Raw genomic sequence first — 23996 nt, forward strand, 5'->3', positions numbered from 1 at the left:
AATGGAAGTGATTGCATTGCGTGAGTCTCATAAATTTAAATCTCCACTTTGCAGCTACTGCAACCACCCAATTCATTTTGTCATTTAATCATATATCACTCCCTTAGTGCATAAGCTGAGAGATGTCATCAACAGCATGTTAAACAATGCAGCAGTAAATTAGGTTCCATAGCGTATCAAAACCAGATTGCCCTGGTGATTTTCAGTTGTTTTCCGGGGCTGATAGGATTTGGAGTCCAGCAACACCTCCAGATACTCCCCTTCTACTTAATTACACAGACCCACTGTGAGGTGAGTAGTCTTATCATGTTCTAGGTTTGGGAAGTAGAATTCTTTAATTTTCCCTAGTGGTGATGATCAATGATCTAAGCAAAGTTGGGACATGATGAGTTCAAAGTCCAACCTGAAACTTCTAGGCTAAACCTCTCTGAAGTTTGGACTTAGCTCATTGGTTTGGCCTTGGGCTCAGCCCTTTCATAGCTATCCTGCCCTGCTTCCTAAAAGGTGAGGGGGCTTCTGTAACCTACAGCTGCATCGTAGTTCCCAAGAAAGTCTCGATCCTCATTACAATTCTGAAGAATCATTGCACCCAGGACACTTCGTCAAGCACGCTCTGTATAACTGTGGCTATTGGGGTCTCTGAGAATGACAGATCGCAAGGGACTTGAAGCAAGACAACAGTTATTGTTAGGTCCACTTACCTGTGTGAAAGATGACAGGAAAGGAATGGAAGAATTTTTCACAAAATTTTTCATGCTGTCTGTGAAAATAAGCTTTCCTGCATCATACACTCTATAGAACAGGAGGTAAGGGGGAGAATTACAATTTTTAATATATATTTAAAAGAGTAGACATGTCTAAAATTGACACGGACTGCAACAGCATCTTAAAACACACTTATTGGCACATGAGCTTTTAGGCTAAGACAATTGACGCATCTGTATCAATTAGTCTCAACAGTTGGGGCAAGTATATTAAATACAAGAGAGGAAAAGCAGTTTTTCAGAGCAAATTGAAATGAATTGCTAGAGATATAATATATGGGCCAGAAAGTGTTAAAATTCTACCATGTAACTAATAAAGTGGGCTTCACATCTCATGGAAGTTCATGTTGCAAGACTTCTTGGACATTTGCACACTAGACTTTTTCTCTAGTATGGGAACCCCTATGACACCCATTCACTTCTCAGAATCCAAATTTTGTTCCTCCTAAACCATTGCATTTTTTATCTTCCAGGTCTCCTCTTTTTTTCTTTTTTTTAAAAGAAGAATATGTATGTAGTGATTTTTGAAGCTTCTATCCTCATTTTAGTTCAGCCAGCCTTTCCAGGTGCTTGATGTAGTCCTCCTGTCCCAGTTGGTTTGGAGGTGTAGCCTGGTGGAATACAGTTTCCCTTTCCTGAGGACCCTCTCCTATTACCTTACCTAAAAAGCTAGCCCTGCACTAAGTACAAAGGATAGCGAGTCTTGCTACAGCTTCAGGCCAAACTGAAGTGACATTGACAACACATTTTGCCAGTGTCACTTGCCTTGAACTAGCCTCCAGAGATTAAGAAGTGGGAAGTTCATAAATCTCTCCTAAAGAAAAAACATTTAGTATACACCATGTCACACAGAGAGACACTGCTTTCGATGGGAAAAGTTGATATTGCCCCCACCCCCAATTCACTTCTGAAATCAGTTCTGCTATGATTTAGGGGTGAGGCCCAGGGGGCGGGGGGTGGGAGAGAGAAGAAAGGAAGCGAAATTGACTATATTTGTCATTCTTCCTTTACAGAGCAGAGTACTCAAGAGTTCCCTCAACAGTGGCTGCAGGCAGGAGCAGCTCCACAGAAGAATTATTTCCACTCCCTGGGAGTGGGTGAGCTTTTACTACAAAATGGGTTAGTTAAGCGAAAGGAGAGGTGAAATTTACCCAGCGTAGGTATCCGTCCTGAAGGAGACTGAGACTACTTGTTTTACAATTAGCATTCACCTGAGGATAGCAACACCTGTATAGTGTTAATGTACACACAAATGCCTTTTCGCTTAGATACATCCTTTGAGAGTTTCTTCCTTCGTTGATGCATAGAGACTTACATACCCAGGGGAAGCGGGAGAGAAACATGGCTTTGTAACTGTATACATAAGTTGGCTGTCTGGGGATTCAGCATCTGTAAAATGGAGGTGGTCCTTTGTGATGTGTACTATCTCTGTTTCTTTGACCACAAGGTGCCTTATTGTCCCAGGGACTTCTTCTGGCAAATGGTCTTTCACTGGCATGATGTGAATCATCACAATCTATAAGACAGTCGCAAAACCCTGTTTATTGATCTGTTTCACTTGTATACCACCCATTCAGTAATGGGATGTTTGTGTAGACAATGTAATGGAAAATATAATTTGCAATAAAAACCCGTAAAACAAACAAATGTCTCAAAGCAGAAAGCTCAGTCAGGAAAAAAAGCACAAAAACATAATTAAAACAAAAGCAGCATGAAACCCAGCAAGGGGAGCTTAGTGCAAAAACCTGAAGCACTTAGACTGTAATTAAATGGCTTGGGAGAACATGGATATATGCCTTAAAAACAGCATTTACTGCTTGAGAACATCTTGCACCACCATATAAATCACAAAGATTGCCTAAGTGTAGCATCAGGTACTCATATAGTTTGTTTTTGTGGTTTTTCCAACGTGAAGAATAACCAAATAACCTTTAGTCTTTAGTGTCAGTTCCAAATTGTTTTGATTAATAATTCAGGAAGCCAACAGTGCTACTGCAGTTAGTAATATAAAAAGAGAAGAAAGGGTATGAATTATAACATTTCTTCGAGCAAAGATGGTTCTCATAGAAATCATCTTCTCTGCAAGCTTCACTTTGTGTGTCATAAGCTTCACAGTGTTTGCACCCTAAGACACACACACACACACACACACACGGCCCTGTAAAGAGGCAACATCTTTGTTCAAACCTTCTTCTAGGGTAGTGTCAGATATACAAGCTGAGGAGTACCAGGAAGACTGTGCATAACATAGATCAGGGGTAGGCAACCTAAGGCCCGGGGGCCAGATGCAGCCCAATCGCCTTCTCAATCCAGCCCGCAGATGGTCTGGGAATCAGCGTGTTTTTACATGAGTAGAATGCGTGCTTTTATTTAAAATGCATCTCTGAGTTATTTGTGGGGCATAGGAATTCGTTCATTTCCCCAAAAAAATATAGTCTGGCCGCCCACATGGTCTGAGGGATGGTAGACCGGCCTACGGCTGAAAAAGATTGCTGACCCCTGACATAGATGGTATCTGAATTAAGCAGAGGCAACAGAACCAGAGCTTTTGCTGTTGGCCACATTGCCTGCAGAGCTCTGGAGATTTTGGAGAGGGAAGGAGAGAAAGATACAGTTCCTTCTGTTTTCCAGCAGGTAAATAGCTGAATGGAAGAAATGTCAAATATCTAAAAAGGTAGGCAATCATTATTCCTGCTAGAGGTGTAAAGATCACAAGTTCGTGTATGTTTCAGGCTGGACCTCTTCTTGTAGTGAAAGGATGCACACATTTATCATAGAACCCTAAACTTTTGTCCAATGCTAAGGATGGAGATTTTTTGGGTTCTGACCTTATACAGCACTGCTTCTTAATTTTTGTATATGTATTTACATTATCTTGCTTGACAAAGGACAGTATATAAATTTCTTTTTAAAATAAAATAAATAGTATGCATATTGATACTTTATGCATAGTCATGTATGCACTATAATATGAGAGTATCATCCATATTTTTAATTGGAGCCAGGGTGGGGAGCTGACTTCTCATCTAAGTTAAGGAATAAGATGAGAATTAGAAGAAACATCCATGGAGATATTCCCATGGAGCTCAAATCAAGTTATTTAGATCTTTCCTCTAGGATTCTCCTCTGCTGCTACTTGGTTTTTCACAAGAAATTGTAAAACAAATTACCTGAGGATCTGAGAGATTCGGTGGTTCCTGGCTGTCAGCTAAGTTAAACTCAAACGAGTCTTGAAAAATTTCCCCTCCAAAATGATGGTAGTAAATAAGCCCGTGGAAGAGATCTCTTTGGTAAAAGCTAAACACAGGGATACCTTGAGAATCCAACAAAGCACAAAAACCAATTTCAGAAAATACTGCATTTCATTTTTCTCCTTCACATTAAGGTTTCATATTGGAACCAGACCATTGGCTCTTGTATCCCTAATGCCATCTACACTGATTATCAGCAGCTCTTCTATGTTTGAAGCATGTTCTGTCCTTTTAAAATCATCTTTTGAATATAAACAGCTGGGTCTCCTCCTTCCATGCCTTCTAATCTCACCCTAGAAATATTGCATGACTGGTTCAACAACCAGCTATCTGGATTAATATATTAACAGCTATTGTTCTGATTAATAATGGCATGTTCATTTTAATAGACATAGTTACTCTACCTTTTTTCAGAATGAGGGTCACATTCCCAGTAACTTTCAAGGCAGAGCAATGGATGAGACTCTTACCTATATATATTAGGGTGTATTCCAGCCAATCAAAAGACAGATTTCTACAGATTCCCACCCACATATTCTCATCCTCCATCCATATAAGGAAAAGGTCTTATTACAGTCCAAGTGCATTTTCAGCCAGACAAAAGCAATCAAGGAGAGCATAGAGCAAGACTAGTGAGGGGTGTGGTCTTGGGAGAGGATATGGCCTGGTCAGGGGCTCAAGGGCTGAAAAGAGAAACATTTGATCCCAGGTCTGAGGTTCCCAACCCCAGCACTACCTGGTCCATCTGGGAAGTGTTGCTTAATAAGTTCTCCAGCACTGGGTGGCTTGGATATTTTGTAGAGGATATAATCATCACTCGAATCAAAATCAGTAGCCATAAGCATATGGTTTTCAATAAGAACTGTGCTGCCTTCTTCCAACTCAAAGACAAGATTGTTCACTAGGAATGGTGGGGTGTCGTCTTTTGGAAGAATGTTAATAGGAAATCTGTGTCTAGCACTGTGCTTTTCATCAAAAATTCTGAAGACTATGTCATCCTTGGTTGTATCACTGTCATCATGATGGTAACGGACAACTCCATCCCTGAGATCTTTCACTGCAAACCTGAAGCCTTTGTTACCTACACAAGACGAAAGAAGAAAAACAGCAGTTCTTCTCGCTACTGGTTAACATGCATCTATTTAATACAGTGGAGCAGCATGGCTGTAGTTACCTATGTTTAGATATAGTTTCTTTCCCTAAAGACTAGTCAATTTAATAGATTGGATACATATAATTTGATGCCTATGCACATATTCTCCAGTGAATGGGAGCCTGGTACTATGCTGTCGTTATGTAGCAAAACTGGATGGATTGGATAGCATATGGTTACCAGATTTTTTTCAATGAATCCGGGGACACATTTTTTTAATTATTTTTTTTTAAGCTGAGTAGCAACAGGGAGTCAGAAGTGGGGATGGTGAGGCCAAAGACCCTGGGCCCAAGCACACGTGCATGTTATATAAAGGTGCAAAGCCCTTCTTTTGCACCCTGTGAAACATAAATGCACAGAGTTTTTAAAAAACTGGGCAACAGCCGCCCACCTGCAACTCCCGAGCTTCCCCTGATCAGTCAAAACAAAGGGGGAAGGGGACAGGATATCTGTACCACCAGACGTCCCCGGTTCCCCTTCAGCAGTGGCGGCAGCAGCGGCAGTCAGCAGCCCGGAGTCAACCTGGTAGCACAGTTGGCTCTGGCTGGCTTCAGGAGCTGCTCACTGCCATGACACCAGCCATTTTTCCTCACCGGAAGTTCCAGCAAGAAAAAATGGCGGGCGCCACGGCAGCAGGCAGTGAGCAACTCCTGAAGCCAGCCAGAGCTGGCACCGGGCTGCTGAGGCTGCCTCATTTCCCAAGGACAGATTTTCAAATCTGGGGACATTCCAGGGATGGAGTTTGTCCAGGGACAGATTTGCAAATCCGGGGACGGGGACATCTGATAACCCTAGGATAACATGCTTGTAGCATGGATATATTAGCTGACATAATATTAATATCCATGCTGAAAAAGTAGTGGGATAATTTGATTTGACAACCCATTGAATCCAGGTCACATTTACTTACATGTAGGAGCCCTGACTTACTTGCACAAAGGTTACACAGAGGTTAGTTTGTATCTTGTCTTTATTGAGCATTTGTTCTGGTTTGTTTGCAGGATGTCTATACATCTTTGCATGAATCATTAACTCACTCCACACTTTTCAATGCATTTCTCTGTCACTTTCCTAAACTCAAAAAGTCTGTTCCCTTTTTAAAGTGGGGTATTTTTGTGCTAGAATAACAAAGTACTTTAATTGCACAAACCTAAATTTCCCGGTATGTTCTTAAATGCCTTCTGCAAAATACTGACACCGTTGAGTGCCTTTACAAATGAAGGAAATAGATCAATAACTGAACATTATTACAGATGAAAATATTGTCATCTGTCTTGCCACTTAGGCAAGTTAAAGCTCAACTCGGTTTCTAGCAGTATCTTCATAATGTTTTCCTCCACATCCAAAAAAAGGATGCACTTTCCACCACAATGAAACCATCTATTTTGCTTCAAGCAAAGGTCTGGTTGAAAAGTTCTAATTTTTATTTTGTACTCTAATTCCGGGGGGGGGGGGGGGGGGGGAGAGACACATGGGAACTTTCAATTTTAAATTCCACAAATTTGAGACTAAGAAGCTACATACCTCTGATTGTGAGCCAGCCATGATATAAGCCTTCCACCACAAGCAGCTGAACAGCATCAAGGTTATCATTATCTACAATCTGAAGAGACTCCCAGGTAATTGGACGAGACTGTCCTTCCAACAAGTCAAGCCCTATATAAGCAGGTATTTCAAACACAATGAAGTCATGTGGCTCTGAATGAGCTCATAGAGCAATTCAGCATTAAAGGCACCATGAGCTTTGCTTTCAGCGTAAGCAATTGCACTAGGTGGAAAAGTGATGCAATTGTGGGGGAAATTCAGAAAAGTTAACTGGTTTGATACTTAGGAGTACAGTTTAAAAAACATGGCGAGACAAAAGCAAGAGGCAGGATCCTATTCAGGGATGTTTAATTAGCAAGCAGGTCATTGAGATATTGCAAATGGGTCACTGCCAATAGGTTTGTAGGTTCTCTTTTTTTACATGTCAGACATTCCCTGGAAAAGGTAAATCCAGCTTAAATTGGGAGGGAAATATGGGCTGGCATTTTGTGTCCGCACTGGAAAAACTTCCATGCATGAGTAACACCAATTCCACACTTAAGACCCATCTGGAAGTACTGATAGTAACATGGGTTTGTCATATTTGGATAATAGGGTTGTTACTGTAATCCTGTCACTGGCCCCATCACAATTCAAGCAGTATCATACCACTTAAAACAGTCATTGCTTCACCCAAATATTCCTGGGAACTCACATTTTTTCCCCTCCCGAGAGCTAAGATTCCCAGAGTTCCCTGGGTAGGGGAATTGATTGTTCACTGTCAGAACTGTAGCTGTTAGAAGGGAATAGGGGACGGCCAAACAACTCTCAGCAACCCGAATGAACTAAAGTTGTGGTATAGTTCAGATGTATAGTTCAGATGGGGCCACTATACTGTAAGTATAAAGCACATCTTTCATATGGATGATAAATATGTCCAGTTACCACTGTAGAATGCTTTTCTCTTTGAAATCAAATTTATTTGTACCATCCCATCTGTGAAGAAAATCTGAAAGGGGATTTTCCTTACCTGTGTTCCATGCAACTCTAGGAGCATTTGTTACTGCACTTCGAATTGAAAAATGGACCATGATAGGGAAGCTGTTCATGAAGAGGCTATCAATTGCTTGAAACTCAACCTAGCGAGCGAGAGAGAAAAGATTAATTCAGTCCCTTTGTGACTGTTGAGCTGTAGGCATAGACTAGCTTGTGAGCACCAGGGGAGGGGAGCAGCCACATCCCATCTCTCACCTCATAGTTCTGTCTCTCAGAATGAGAGATATTAGATGGCTGAAAAGCAACTTTTATATCATACAAATCCTGCCAAGTGAAAGACGTAATGGCCTTGGAGTGGTCATCCAGGTGGGTAACATATCCCTGAGGAGGAGGTTTAGTAATGTTGAATAGCAATCTTTCCCTCGGGGTTTCTTCATCTTCGGCATCCAAAGTCACTGTCGTGAGAGGAGTAAGAATGAACTCATCTATCTCCAAGATGAACATGGACATGAATGCAGCTTGAGGTTGTCTGTTTGGAATGGTCCCTTTTATCCTTACAGGAATCCACACATTTTCTGCCTACAAACAAGGAAACCAAATGTCTCTTCACAGTCAGTGCAGAAGAGGGGCATTAATATATTGCTTTTAAATGTAGTTCAAGGAACTTTATTTGGGTTCAACTGGGTATTATTACAAAAAAAAAGATAACTATTGAAAACAACTATTAGTTATCAGATTCAAAAGTCTGGTTTTCAGAGGAGGAGGAAATGATCAATAGGGTCCGTTTTAGAACATTTGGAGCAAATGCTAAGACATATATTTTGTGGTATCTGGTAGTCATTTGTCTGGAATAATGTGCTCCAAGTAGGACTGGGGAGAAATTGAATTCAGCTTGGCATTAAAAGGCAAAAACACCCAATTCACAATATGCAAACTGAAAAAAACAGACATCCTTTGAAATTTGCACTTCTCAGTACAAATTTCATGACAGATACATGACTAATGCAATGAATCCGCGAACTATACTGAATTTCCAAATACTATTGTAATAGTAATATTACATCCCATTAAGGTGCAGCAGTGGGTGAGGTAGGGGGCAGAATGGGAAGCAGGGTCACTTCATCAGCTCCGCTGAGAGAGAGATGCTATATTTAGTTCCTCCTCCTCCTGGGTTCAATAAAGTGTCCATCTTGCCACACAATCAGCATGTACTGAATCTGAAACACAGCCAGGGAAATTAACATGCAAGTAATTTTTTCCTAGAGTTTTTTTGGAGGGAGGTTGGGAGTATGGAACAACAACAGAAAGTTGTGTGGAAAATATGATTCGCTGCATTATCCTCACCTGTAGCTGAAATCTGCTCTTTTTGTCTCTGATTTCTACTTGTATGGATATATAATCCTTATCAGGTGATGGGGGACTGAGGTGTTGGTACCTAAGTCTCATCTCCAGAAAGTCTTCACAGCTCATCTTTAGAAGGTGTATTTCTTTCAATCCCGAATGGCAGGCACCATTGCTGGGACAAGGTGGTTTGGATTGTCCAGCTAAGGCGGAAACACAACTTTAGAACAAACTATTTCTGACCTTCTAAATGATCTTTCTTTTATTTAATAACACAAGCAACCTTTAAGGGATTTACATATTCTGAATATTGAATGAAAACTTTGGATGACCTTGTAATTTAAACTACACAATCTTCTAATTTAAGCTACACAATCTTTGAAACAGGGGGTTGTGCACAAGAAAGACACAGATCTGCATGCCAGAGAACCATGGCCAATCCAGTGGCAATTCTGATGCCCTGAAGTGCCACAAGACTTAACTTCTAGCTCAGTAGTGATGACCTACAGTATTTGCATATTCAGCAGAACCTCTTTTATCTAAATGACTGGGTTAACAGAAGATCTCTAGATAAAATAAAACACTATCTATTTAATACATCCTTGCTTTAATCTGGATCAAAACTTTCATAATTCATGGGTAGATATTCCCACCAGGACAGTGGGAATGCATTCTTCTTCATTCTCCTTCCAACTGAAAAAGAACCCAATTAATGTTGTCTCCCAGCATCTTACTGTCCCCTTTTAACTAGACAGTTGGTCTAAAGGATTGAATCGTGCATGCTGGACAATGGTGAGGGATCAGGGATTCCCCCCCCCCCCCAGATCTGCTGTACATAGTGCAGGCCATGTAATGCCAGTTCAGTGTCTACAAGCTCACATATCCCAACAGGGTGTCTGTAGAGTCCCATCCTGCCACCCTGTCCCCTCAGATGCTTGAAATAAGCCTTCCATCTAAGCCAACACCAAGCTGTTTCAAGATGAAATACATTTTTGAGTGTGAGAAAGAGGGAGGCAATTCTGGGGAAAGAGCTTACAGCTGGGGAGGGGAGAGAGAGTTAAATAAGATTAAAAATCACCTTTTTTTTGTTTGGTGTATGTTGACACATCTTCACTTTTTTGTATTTTAGAGTCCTCAACAACTACTTGCCCAACAGCAGGAAACAGTAATTCAGACGACAAGATCCTCACTGTGCAGGCTTTACCTAAACCGTTATACTTGAAAGTCAAAATGTTTCTGTCAATTGGCTGAGAAATCCCGAAGAATTCTGGAACTTCTAGAGACACTTGTCCAAACTGAACAAGACTTGGTTTTGGGCTTCTTATCACTATATGAAGAGTAAACGTCTCTACAGCGGTCTCCAGTTCTGTAAACCTGTAAAAGAGAGACGGCAAATACTTCCTGGTGAGCAGTGACAATCTTTGCATGGAAATTTAGAAGACTGTAAGTACAAAACTTTCCCTCCTAACATTTTAGGGGTACCATATACAAAGTTTTAAGGGTTGCTTGATTCTAGGAATCAGCTTTTTGACTGCTGTTTTTATTATTCTGCACAGAGAATATATACTTTGATTTTTCCAACAGAATACCAGTTAATAAATTACAAACATAATGATATAGAAAGAGCTCTGCTGGATCAGACCAGAGGCATAACAGCCTCTGGTACTAGAGACAGCACATAGCCAACATAGCTAGTAGCCATTGATAGTAGGGGTGTGCATTGGACACAAGCTGCAGTCCGGATCCCAGTTCAGCATATTGGAAACAAGTCTGATTTGATCTTGAAGTGCTTTGGACAGGCACCCCCAAACTCAGCCCTCCAGCTGTTTTGGGACTACAATTCCCATCATCCCTAGCTAACAAGACCAGTGGTCAGGGATGATGGGAGTTGTAGTCCCAAAACAGCTGGAGGGCCAAGTTTGGGGATGCCTGGCTTTGGAGGTTGCCTTATTTGGTTTGGGTCAAAATTCCAATCCAGAAAAGCAAAGCTCCATTACTGTTATGGGGAATAACTCCCCACCCCTTTGACAGAATTATTTATAGGCTCAGCAGCCACTCCTGAAATGACAGAAGAAAAAGCTATGGATGGATAAATGACATAGAACTGCAGACAAAAATTTACAACAACAAAAATGTATCTTAGACAGAATGCAGCTTTGGAGGTTGCAATCTAAAGCAGAAAACTAGTAAAGGAGACTGCCCTTAACCCTTTGCTTTAATGCAATTATTCCACTAGAATGGCCCCCTGAAGCTGCTTTTTGCCCTCTGAGGGGGGCGCTATCTATAGCAAGGCAATATGCACCCCCTTGTTTAAGAGCCTGGAATGCTAACAAATATATGTATCCTCCTAAAATAATTATACATGCAGAACTGCATTCAAGGAAAATGAGGCAAAACCTGTATACTCTCAACATCACACGGTCTTCATTTAGCAGTGGACAACCATTGTGGATGTATTTCACTTCATTGGGTAAGAAATGGCAATCAAATACCTAACAGGAGAAACAGAAACAAATAATGAGCAAAATGGACTTGTTCCACAAAAATTCAGTGCTCAGGCCTAGTGAATGAAGCTTGTAAAAGCCCAATTCAAAAGTGAGGCAAGCTGTACAGGACCACAAATGAAAAGCCAAGGCAGAAAATTATTCACTTACCCTCCAGCAGCCCTTAAACCCCTTACTCTTAGTGCCCCTAGGCTCCAGCTTCTCAATTCCTCAAACCCTACAAAACCCTATTACTCTTGAATAATAGGTTTCCCAAGTGCAACTGGGGTTTCCCCTCCCCTCCGAGGTCATAAACAAGATGCTGAGCAGAAGAGGGGAAGGGAGGGTATAGAGATACCTTCTGCTGTTCCTGGAGCACCACTTCTGCTGTCCAAGATGGGAAAGTTGTGTTGAAAGGAATAGGCGGGTTGTGAGAGGAGGAGATTGGGTGAACGTGTAGGTTATTTGCAAATGCTGAATTGGCTTGTGAACTGGAGATGGGTTATTTATGATGTTGGGGGGGGGACTTCTGCTCGTTTCTGAGCCAACCCAAGGAGAACAGGGTGAGACCACTCATGTGCAAGCTGTTTTTCCATGCCCACACATTGGCATTCACAATTTGCTCATATTCAGGAGGCAATTTTATGGTGTGTGAATGTTGGGCAAGGATGTGACTTGATTCAAACTGAGATTGGTGACATGACTTGATTCGAACAGAGACAATGGAGCCATAAACATGAGAACGGCTAAGCTAACATGGCTGTTCCATTCAAACTGACTTGCATTTCATATCTAATTAGAAATTAAGCCAATAAGAAACTGGACTAATGATACTTACCTGAGGTGTAAGTTTCCCAACTCTTTGTGTCACAGGCTCATTTAAAACCACCTCTACCTTGCAAGAATCTCTCTCATTAGAAATATTGAACTGTAGTTCATTTTCAGTTATGTACACAGCACGTCCTCTTTCAACATGGATTTCTTTATTCACCAGGACCAGCTTGGCTCCTCTTAGAGGTTCAAGATTCTCAAGGACAATAAAAATAGTCAATGCTACGAAAGCATTCATAATTTCCATCTTCTTGGTGCTGCTGCTTCCTTTAAGTCATTCAAAGCAAGAATTGCTACAATAGTATTTTGGGACTACTGTTCTCTTTTGCTCAAGAAATAGAACTTCCGCTATCCCTTGGATTAAATGTGCTTTGGCTCATTTTATCTTCAAGAAATAAAACGAAGTTACTTAGCAGTAATGCTTTTCTCTAAGGCAGTTCAGGAGCTAGGATGTTACAATGGAGTGATTCACATGTGCCAATTGACAGTGTTCAGCGGACAGCAAACGCTCCCCTGTTATTCAAAGAAATCAGAGTTACTCTACTTGAACAAGAAGAGGTAACGCAAATGCAGAACAGTAGCTTAGAAGACATGCGACGAGAAAGTTTACTATGAGTTGGGTCCAATTTCCATGCAACGTTTCTCTGCTTCCACTCTGCCAACATCATTCCTTTTTTAAGACTTCTGCCCGTGCTGTTGTTCCCTATCGACTTGGGGAATGAGGATTTTATTTCTCATAGACTTTGGACAGAGGAGGCACAGAAGAAAGCTTCAAGTCTCTGGGGCACAGCAGCTCTACCCGCCTGCCTCTGCTGGGTTGTGGGTTGAGATTGTGCCCTAAAACTCACAGAATGCAGCAGACACACAATGTCATTTGCGGTGGGGTGAATAGCAAGGTAATCTTATTAAGGATGTTTAAATAATAATAATGAAATGAATACTCAGTTACAATGAGGATGCAATCACACTCAAGAAGGCAGAGAAAGTTGGTTTCCATTATACTTGCAATGTTTTCCCTCACTCCACCTAGTGGGAAATGTCATTGCCTCTTTTCATGAAAGAACATACTGAGGGAAATAGGTTTGGAAGGCAGATGCAACATGCATTTTCCTAGGCCACTGTAAAAGGCCCTCCAACAAAACATGTTTAAAGCTATTTGACAACATGAACTCCATTATGTCCTTCAGCTTTATTATTGCATCTGTTTTAACACTTGCTTATCGGTAAAAAACAAACAGCTAAATGCCTTTCAAATATTATTCCACATTCAGCAAGGCTGGCAACCATCCCAGTCTGCTGGTGTCCATTGCTTGGGAGTCAACTAGAACCACAGTTTGTCTCTGACACAGTTCCTCGCTATATTCCACCCAGGATATAGCTTGTGCTTATCTGGTCCTAACAAAGGGTGAGAAAAATGAGAGGCTGAACTAAACTGACCCATCAATTGACTATTTTTATTTGATTGTGCTTAAATATTGTCAACTATTTCTGGAAGCCCAGGATGTGCCTGTATAGGTGGTGACTTTATTTCTTCCTCTTTCCATTATCACGCCATTTGATAACAAGAGCAGGAATGAAGACAAACCCAGAAGGCCGTTCTCCTTCTGAGGTGTTTTCACTGTAGTGTGCTCCTCAAGCCATTCTTCCCCGACTATCATAAATAAATGACAAGACACATTGGTGTAATATTTAAAAATACTTCCTCCTTTTACCATTTATGAGACAATATAAGAGATTATTTTGTCCAACATTTATTTTACTGCCACAATAAATAATATGCAGACAGGTTGTTACAATTCCATAAGATTTAATGGTAAAAGAGAGTATTAAATTGTAACTACTTTATAGTATAATTAATTTGTAGAATCCTCCCATTTCCTCCCACTCTGAGAACTAATTTACATGCTACCAAGACCCCCCAAAATGAAAACCATTTAATTGCTCTCCTATTCTTTATGGACTAGGAGTGTTGAGAAAATTAATTCTGTCTAGGACCTGAACATGCTAGGTGTGATCCAATAGACACGTCCAGTGCTCTTTTTCTGGGGACACGCAGAGGTATGCATACCCCTAAACATTTTGTGAATCTTTGTACTTTTGTCCATTTACTGTATTTATTTTTCTCAATTTGAACTATAAAAGGGTGACTTTCTTGAGTCAAAATTAGAATACCCCTAAACATTTTTTTTAGAAAAAAAAGCACTGCACATGTCTATATTATGATCCAAGAATGGCCTGTCAGATTTATATCAGTGGAGTTCACTCCAAATTATGGAGCAAATTGAAATCCTCCCCAATCCCAATCTTTTCTTAAAAGAAATAAGTGTGGGGAGTTCCTACTATCTTGCACTTATCCCTTGTCAATTATTTCCCCCATTGTTCGGCTTTCAGGGAGAGTTTGAGAATACATTTTGAGAAAACAATTTTGGTATATATATGTATCTGTTTCCTTCAGGCCTTTGCCTTTAGGCCATCCCCCTAGTTTTCAGAAGATAAGTCTCCGAGTTTGGCATGAATGCATCTTGACTCCAAAACACAATTATGTACATACAAATGCATAAACTCCAAGTATCACAATTTTTTAAAGTGACCAAATATAAAACACATAAGTTCATTTAAAGGCAAAGAACACACAGGTTGTCATCTATGACAATCATAGATTGCCTAAGTCAGCAGTGAGGAGCCAAATTAGGCCCAAGAGGGCTTGGAGATTTGCCTGCCCAGGCCATTTCTGGCAAACCAAGTCTACGTTTTCCCAAGCCTGATGTCAGGAATGGGTAGGTCCCTGCTGTGTTTGAGTTGAAGTAAAACTGTAGTCGTTCCAACATCCCCACATACAGCTGACTGTTCAGATCTCCACACACCCAAAGGGAGTTTCCACATGTGTTCAGCAGAACACATGCAGAAACCTCCCCACATTTGGAAACTCTGATAAGGCAAAGTTCTCAATTGCAGGGATGCTTCTGAACTGAACATATTTTTAAACCCACTGCAGATCTTAATGCTGAACACGTGAAGGTGTGAAAAGCAGTCCACAAGACAAGGGAAGGTTGTGGGTAATAGTTGCATGTGTATTCCCACCACCTCTTTAAGCCTTTGTGCCTTCAGGAAATCAACTGAGTGTGGCTGATGATTGCACACATTCCATTAAGTGCTAAAAACAGGAAGCATACCACTGCTTCTGTAAAGTTCAAAAACAGAGTCAATGAGTCTCCTCCATTAAGTCATTACATGTATCTTCATATGGGGGAACAAGATGGAAACTTTCCATTTTTGAATGTTACAGATGAAGCACCAAAACAGGAAGTACAACACACTGATGATTCCTGTTACAGTACAAAAGCGGTCAGAGAAGCCTTGCTCATTTATGAGGTGCACTGCGGCTCCCTGCTGATATGGGCATCTCTAATTGCTGTATATTGTTGCTGCTGTAAAACAACATCTTATCCACCTTTATCATACAGTTATTTTACTTCATTACCACATCTAGGAAACTGGTTATGCTTTCTAATGTTCACTTTTCACCTTCCAACTTAAAACAACAACAACTCAAACAGCAGTTATGTGCCTTTCACAAATCTGGATTTTAAAAAATCCTCTTATGCAAAATATCTGTTTCCTCGAGACACTGAGGCTGCTAGTAACCCACCTTTTGTTGTTAGCTGCAGGGCTCACTCTTTTTTTGCCATGGGAAAACAGAGTAGTATGAACATAATCAGTCCTTTCATTGTACACAGTTCTCAGTTCCAGTAGCAGTTAGACAATTTGCTGACAGACTTTACACACACAAACCAGTTATTCTCAATTGCAAGGGGCAATACAGGAGTTCTAAAGCTTCCCTCTCCTACAGAGCAAGGCTGAAAATGCACCTGCATCTTTTAAGTTTAAAATTAATAAGCCAAGTTACGGGATCCCCAATGCTAATTAGCAGAGTCCCGTTAGAGTCCCCTTTCCCCTCATGCTAATTAGTTTAGGGGGTGGGTAGAATTCCCACACAAGAATGGATAAAAAGACAAAAGTATCCACAGGACTCCTTTGATAAGCAACTCGCTGGAGGGGAGGGGGAGAGAGACAGAGCAGAACAGCCCATCTGTGATTTTAAACACCTGATTGCCTGAAGCATGCAGGTGTGTAAAAAAAAAAAGTCTATTTAAATGGTGGGAGTCTACAGGAGAAGAAGAAAAAAATGCCACTGCAATTCACATGAAAATCCAGATTCCTAGCTAGTTGCATGAATAATTTATTAACAGCCATCTAGAAAGGGAGAGTGACACCTTTGTTGTCTGCTGAACCAGCAACAAGAAGATCACTTGCCACGACAAAGAAGTCTTCAAAACAGAAAAGCTGCAGTTTGGATAGCAGCAAACACATCCTTTAGTCTGCCAATGCACAATCATTTAATTGGGGGGGGGGTGTTGCTAGAGGATATTCCTATGGCAGAGAGAGGAGACATCTCAACATATTTTGGATTTAATAAAATAATGCTCTTCTGTCTTTTGTAAACACCAGATACAGTATATATTTTAAAAGTACACAATCATGCTATTTGTACTGAAAAGCATATTTTCTAACTGGCATTTTAAGTCAAAGTGCCTACTTAATTCTTAGCGTGAAATTGCAGCACCTTTTCTGTCTGCTCTTGTCTAATATAACAGTTTTTCTTTCTTCCTTTTTTAAATGCCTGTCCTCTAGTCACCCAATAATGTTTCTGAAAGGGAATGGAAAGCTAGCAAGCCTGCCAAGAAAAGGAAAAATCAAAGCCATACCTGCAAGCTGCAATACAGCTTTAGGAATCCCCCTCAAACTTTTTCTTTTCAAGTGCTTTGAAAGTGGAACTTTTTTTCAAAATGGTGGTAATGTTCCTCAAAGTCACTTTCAAATCCTTCAAGTCAAGCTAATCCAGAGCAAGGGAAAGAAATAAGAGGCATTAAATGTAATTGTCCCAGAGCAATCTCCTCAGAGGGGGAAGGAAAAAAACAAAACCTTAAAATGCAGGAAATCTGTCTAAGTCAAGCTGGCCCACTACTCACAGATGTTACTGATTCAAGTGAGATAGCAATTCCAAGCTCCAAAACAGATTCCAAGTGAGAAAATAGGAAAAGTCATTGGTTGCTATTAGATACGCATTCTGAAGGGGGGAAAAGAGAGAGAGACAGACAGACTCAGGGAGAATGGGCAGTGAGGAATTTGTGGCCTGGATTAGAGGCTCCATGATAATTAAGGAATCGTGACAAATAGGGATTCAGCTGACCTCTTTTGCAGAAAAGATACAAGAAGTGAAGGCTGAAATCCAAAACCTGCCTACTAGTCATGAAGCCACCTTAACCTCAGGGGGGCCAACTTCTGAGTAAACATGATTAAGAGCCACACAGCACAAATTCTAACTTCAGTCCTAGAATGTGTTAGAAGTATTTCAGAATATTTTTGAGGGCTTAATGGGGCTTGAACCATTAAGAAAACAAGGCCAACATGAAGGGAAACAGTGTGATATTATTAAATTGCCTTCATGTTCTCTTTCCCCTGCCTCCATTGTAATTTTGTAGCAGATCTTAAACTTACCAGGATAGTTTATTGAGACCCAATTTAAGGAATCTTGATGTATCCAAAGTCCACTCCCTGTTTGAGAATACAAATGGTATTTTTATTTTTATTTTTACCCTTTTGGCAGCAAGTTTAGCTGTATTAGAAGCCAGTTCTGAAGTTCCTTTTGGAAGCAGAATGTCAAGCCATGAGAGGAGAGCCTACTTCTGAAAGCACTGCTGGGTCCACTGAAGTCACTCTGGATCTGAGCCTAATTCTGCAAGGTTGCTTCCATGTGGGAGCTTGTTGTGGAATCAGTGCTGCTCTCACACACAGGTTTTTCACAGCATCTACTCGACAAGGATGATTTCAGAATTCCATCCTGTACTTTTAAAAGCATTTAATCACCTCACTCTGGAAAATCCATTCAAAAACACCTAACCATCACTACAAGTCATAAGTGCTTGTTTGCTTGCGTGCTGACATTTTGGTAGGTGGTTTCTATCACTGCACTCCTGCCTCTCTTTGTTCCCTGCCTAGCACAGCTTAGCCATTTTGCTTCTGGTGGCCCAAACAATTGAGCAGGCTGATTGCCCCATCACAGCTGTCAGAATTCATTCAGGTTCCACATTTCCTCAAGGGCTGAACGTTGTAATTGATCCCCCACTGTTGCAAGGAGGACTAGTCACTATCAGTCCAAATAGCACCAGGCTATTATAGATGAGAGGGAGGGAGGGAGTTCTGCAACAAAATGTGAGGAGCTCTGGTTCAGGTCTCCAACCAACCACCCAAAGCCTTTCTTAGAATATTCCATTCTACTGTCTCCCACGTTTTATGTTCTCCCCTCCACCATGGTCAGTTGACATTCTTTACACTCTTGAGTATGATCACTCTTCCTTGGGATGTTTGGAGAGATGACTTTCCCCCCCTCTGGTGGTGGTGGTGGTTTTCTCTCCCTAAAAACTTTTCCTACTTTATCAAACTTGAGATTTTCCCAAGCCTGTTGATCCCTCCCTCTTGTGTGTAGATATAGCCATTTTGGTCACATAGGATTTCACATTTGGAAAAAAAAGTTCACTAGGAACACACTGGATATGTGTTTAATAATTAGTTCATAACGAGTGCAGAAAGTTACATTGCAGTGCAATAAAGAGCTCAGAACAAGTTATACAAAGCATCCAATAATATTCTTGTCTGCTGACTTATGAAATGCCTGTTCACACATAGCGGCTTTGCACACTCAACCAGTATTTTCACAGGCAGTAGTACAATGCAGTGTCTCTCTAAACACACATGTAGATTTTCGCTAGGATTGTTTATTTTAGAACTTTATACCTGTTTTTAAAAATGCACCCAGCTTGGACGAGGTGCAATTCTGCTAATTTCTTGGTCCATTTTTTAAAAAAACCAGTTTGTCAAAAAGAGCTACCTCTAGGTCATAGACACAGAGGGACTAATGGGATGAGTCCTTATTAGAAACCTTATCAGAAGCAAAGTGGTGGAACTTGATAAAACAGAACAACCCACGTGACTGAATGACGCTCCAAAAACATGTACAATAGTTATCAACCAATGTGTAAGTAGGTGGCATGATACACATAATACACCAGCGAGCTAATCATGATACTTACATAGAGAGAGTTAATATTAAAGGATGAAGTGAACAGTCTTCAAAGAATTGTGTACCAGAAGCTACTCTCCAGAAGGCAACAGCTAATTTATACACTTCTCTGACTGTTGTGTACTGAACTGGAGTGTCAGCATGTCATGACTCATCATAAAAAACTTCAGTAAGGCTGACACTCCCCCTACCACAGACAATTCCCATGGCAGATAAAGAATTAACTTTGCCTGAGGGAGCACGCAAGGCAGCTGAGGTGGGGGACCAGCTGTATCACGGAGAATGATCCAAGCTAAACTACCTAGTTTCAGGCTAACTACCTGAAGAAGTGCAGCGGCAACTTAGTAACTGAGCTTAACGTGCATTTTTAAAACCATTAAACATGGAAATAAACAACAAAGCACTCTTAGTCAAATTTTTTAAAACTCCATGCTTCAAATGTTTCATGTAGTAGATGAGTAAGACATTTTGCCCTAGCCTTCCAGTTCTGAATTTTAGCCTATACATATTTAAATATGAATTTATGCATTTGAAATTATCAGGGCATGCTTTTTAAAAAAAACACTCTTTCACAAGCCTGGGCAATTTCTAATGTGTACGGGCAGGTGGCAGCTTTTCTATCAATGCACCCACATTGCATAGAAATGTCACTTGCAGAATGTCTTTTGTCGTTCTGCTATTAAAAACGCAAGTGCTCTCCCAGAAAAAGAATTGCATGCAAGATATAAAGCATCTGGGGGTTTTGTACCACTTGCTTTAAGGGCCTGAGCCAGCTGATCTTCACTGACCTGCTTGTCCCAAGTTTACCATTTGAACTAGGAGTGGTGGGCATCTCAAAGGCAGATTTGAGGCAGTGGGTGCCACAAGAAAAACCTCCATCAGGGAGTACCTTAACATGCTATGCAGTCTTTAGAACAGCAGTGAAAGCAGGAGAATCTTTCATCATCATACCAAATTTTCAGCAGCAAGAAAGCAAATCCTAAAACAGACAGAATGCACATCACAGTTAAAGTGAAACTTTTTTGAAGTCAAAGTTAAGCATGCTCTTAACCTTTCCACTGAAAACAAAGGGGACATAAAGTACTCAACTTTGAATGCACAAAATCCATAGGTCATTCTCCCCCACCCTTTTTTTATTCTAAATTATGAAGCAGAGCACATATATAATTTCTACATGACTAAATTTTAGTTTAGAGTAACTGAGGAAGAAATATACATTTGGGGAAAATATAAACGCTATCCTGAGAGAAAAAAGTCATTTCCTTAAAATCTCTCTTAGAACAAAGAGCACTATGCCATTATTTTTTCAGGTGGCTTCCTGTCATTGCTCTCAAACAAAGACCGCCAGTCACCTTTGGTCCCTTGAACTCCAAGGCAGTGGCATTCTTGTGAAAGCTGAATCGCTACTTTCATCTGTTGATGCAGTGGAGTGGATCCATGTCTGGAGGATTAAAAACAGCCTCTCTCCGAAAGAACTACACAAAGGAGGGACTCTGCTTTCTGAGTAAGCAACAGCTGCCAAAATAATTGGTTTGAATCCTATTAGTTAAGAACAATTCAGGAGTCAGACTGAGGCAAGCCAAGCTGGACGACCCACAGCCACTATCATATACACGCAATACCATTACAAAACAAGTATTTCTTTTTGTATTGGTGGGAGCTTAGGGTGCATTGTGAAATGTGCTTTGCTGAGTGATCTCTCCATACCTCTCGGCTTTAGCTCCAAACAGTCCTCGAATGTATCATGTTTGTCTCCCACTATACTGCTTATGCAAAAGTGGGGAACCTGTGGCCTTCAAGACTTATTGGACTCCAACTCCTATCAGCTCCAGCCAGCATGACCTAAACAGACCATGATAGGGGGTTACGTGAACATTGTGGGAGCCTTGTAGCCATCAACAGGACCAGTGGCGCCGACCTGGGCCCCAGATTGTGGGTGCCCAATGGTGCACGCGCACGATGTGATGTCATGACATCACTCACGCCATCATGTGCATGCATGTTCTGCCTCCCACCCGCTACCTTGTCTCCGGTGGCTCTCCGGTAGCAGCAACTGGGCCAGGGCCTCCCCCTCCCCGGTGGGGCCTCTGTTGGGGCCCACTGCAGCTGTGGACGCGCTTAGGCACCTACAGTGGAAATTTTGTGGGTGGCAAAGAACCCAGGGCCCCTCAGAGTTGGCACCTATGAACACAACACCTGAGGCACTTGGCCCCCAAAACAGGACAGAAACCCAAGTAGAAAGCATGCAAGCAATCAGGTTTGTCCAGAGATACCTAGAGTTGGGCTGCCAAAATATGCTCAAACACTTTGCCTAAGTATAGTACAATGGATGCAGGCTGAATGTTCTTTAATTCTACAATCCTATACATGATTACTGGGGGGGGGGGGGAGTAAGTCGTACTCAGTGGGGCTTATTTCTGAGTATACATGAACAGGATTTCAATATAAATCAGTAGGATCAACTGCGAGGAGCTCATGTACTGAAGATATGAAGGGTTTGCAGAAAAGTTATATTGATCAACTTATTTTGTCCATACATACCTATTTATCACAATGCTCAGCTAATTTCACAATGGTGACACTGCCATCTCACGGGTTGTTAAATATTTTATGATTAATAGCCTCTTAGAACAACCAAATACTTGCTTGTATTCCTCAAAAATTCTCTCCTGTCTGCAGATTCTGTTGGCTGGTCTAAAGTTTACTGCTGAGCTTCAGGTTTCACATATCATATACTACTGTGGAAAGATGGCATGTTCTCCATGGCTGCCTCATTTTTAATGCAACAAGAAAGGCGGGTGTTGCTCTTACTAATATTATAGCTGAAGGTTGATCACATTTGAAGCCTGACTGAAAAAAGGGTGGGGGGGAAACGTCCTGTGGCTCGCTTGGTGATTTATGACTATCCCTTCTGAACAATAACTATTTATGCATTCATTTACTGTGTCGCTCGGTGTCACATTTTTGGCAAAGTCACCCAATGCTGTGTAGTGTGCCCCATTACTCCTTCCATCAGAAGATGTTTAGCAGAACTGCCATTTAATAATGATTCTGCCTTTTAATTTGCTTGAATGAGACTACCGCTTGTACCGCTTTACTCAGCTTTTCTTTTGATTAATGGGAATGCATTTCTGTACATGGCGAGAAAGCCGTAAGCGTTAGGGATTCCAATATCAAGTTTCAAAGGTAAGAACCCAAAGGGCTTAAAGAATGTATTGTTTGGAGGCTGATCCTTAATGAATTGAAGGAATATATATATACGCTGGAAAATACTTTTGTAAAAGTTTCTTTAAGCGGTGCAAACGGAACTTCTTGGAAAGGAAAGACAGATCAATACTTCCCGGGCTGGGTTAAACTCCAACAGTTGTGCTAGCAGAAGCCAGCACAAGAAGTCCTGCTAGTGCAACAGGGCCTTCCCTTTTCTCCTCCCCCCATGCCCCCCCAAGTCAGCTTGGGGTGAGGGTTGGGGGGGGGGGAAACAGAACAACACAGCGGGGAGGGGAGATTATTCTGTCTGGCAGAAATGCTTGCACTGACAGAAGGATCATAACAGTGCAATGCTGAATTTCTCTCATAAATCATAGCAATAACCATGGAATAAGGACAGTATTCAAGTAGGTAGGCATCGTTTAATAAAACTAGTGTTTCCAAAGCAGGTCAAATTGCATAGATGTAACACGTTTTGTGCAACTATGAAGAGAAGGGTAGACATTTAATCCACTAGGGGTGGTTTTTTTTATTAAAGGAAATCAAACAAATCAGAACAATAAACATAACAGAAGTACAAATATGCAAAAAAAGCAAAAAGAAAATGCACTCTTTGATATTAGAACTTGTTTAGAGGTAGAAACATAGAATTGTAGAAGCTGGAAGTGACCCCAAGGGTCATCTAGTCCAGCCCCCTGCCATGCAGGAATAATGCAGCTAGAGACTCTATTAAATAGCCAGGAGAGGACTAGAAAGCTAGCTTCCAGTATTAAAATATTGAATTCAATTCAATACCACAATGATTCAGGCAGCAGCACTGTTGGTGTTAGCAAAGTGCGGATGTCAAAGAAGAATGGAAGACATGATGAACATTAAATGTTGGCTCTCCTACTTGATTAAAAACATTAAATAAATAAATTCCCAGATACTTATGGTTCTAGGACTATGACTTGTTGCTCTGATACTGGTTAGTATCACTTAGCACAGTTAAGCTATGGAACTCCCTCCCACTGGAGACAGTGATGGCCACCAACTTTGGAAGAGGATTGGACAAATTCATGGAGGATAAGGCTATCCGTGGTCCTAGCTTTGCACTGTCTCCATGATCAGAGGCTACAGTGCTCCTGAATATCAGCTGCTGTAAACTGCAGGAGAGGTTGACAAGTGCTCTTGTGCTTGGCTCCCGCTTGTGGGTGTCTCACTGGTATCTGGTTGGTCTCCGTGAGAACAGGATGCTGATTTGGGAGGGTCATTGGCCTGATCCAGACTCTCTTTATGTTGGTTATCTGTGATAACCAACTGTAT

The 23996-nt window shown here is 41.1% G+C and overlaps 1 protein-coding gene across 3 annotated transcripts in view; it reads right to left on the minus strand.

The window, feature by feature from the left end:
• Positions 1 to 17406, minus strand: part of LOC307219124 (FRAS1-related extracellular matrix protein 1-like) — a 105713-nt gene extending 88307 nt beyond the window's left edge. For 2 of the 3 annotated variants that reach the window (XM_079982069.1, XM_079982071.1), the window contains exons 1-12: positions 17110 to 17401; positions 12351 to 12856; positions 11427 to 11521; positions 10108 to 10403; positions 9033 to 9232; positions 7944 to 8267; positions 7723 to 7831; positions 6693 to 6824; positions 4752 to 5096; positions 3935 to 4077; positions 2084 to 2280; positions 702 to 792 (exon numbers count right to left, since the gene is read on the minus strand). In XM_079982069.1, the coding sequence (XP_079838195.1) occupies positions 702 to 792; positions 2084 to 2280; positions 3935 to 4077; positions 4752 to 5096; positions 6693 to 6824; positions 7723 to 7831; positions 7944 to 8267; positions 9033 to 9232; positions 10108 to 10403; positions 11427 to 11521; positions 12351 to 12590 (2172 nt within the window). In that variant the 5' untranslated portion in view covers positions 12591 to 12856; positions 17110 to 17401. Of the gene's footprint in view, positions 1 to 701; positions 793 to 2083; positions 2281 to 3934; positions 4078 to 4751; positions 5097 to 6692; positions 6825 to 7722; positions 7832 to 7943; positions 8268 to 9032; positions 9233 to 10107; positions 10404 to 11426; positions 11522 to 12350; positions 12857 to 17109 lie in introns of all 3 variants that reach the window. The other variant, XM_079982070.1, reaches the window with a different exon arrangement.
• Positions 17407 to 23996: the final 6590 nt, after the last annotated feature.

This window comes from Podarcis cretensis (genome assembly GCF_951804945.1).
Source record: "Podarcis cretensis genome assembly, chromosome: 6".
NCBI classification, from domain to species: Eukaryota; Metazoa; Chordata; class Lepidosauria; order Squamata; family Lacertidae; genus Podarcis; species Podarcis cretensis.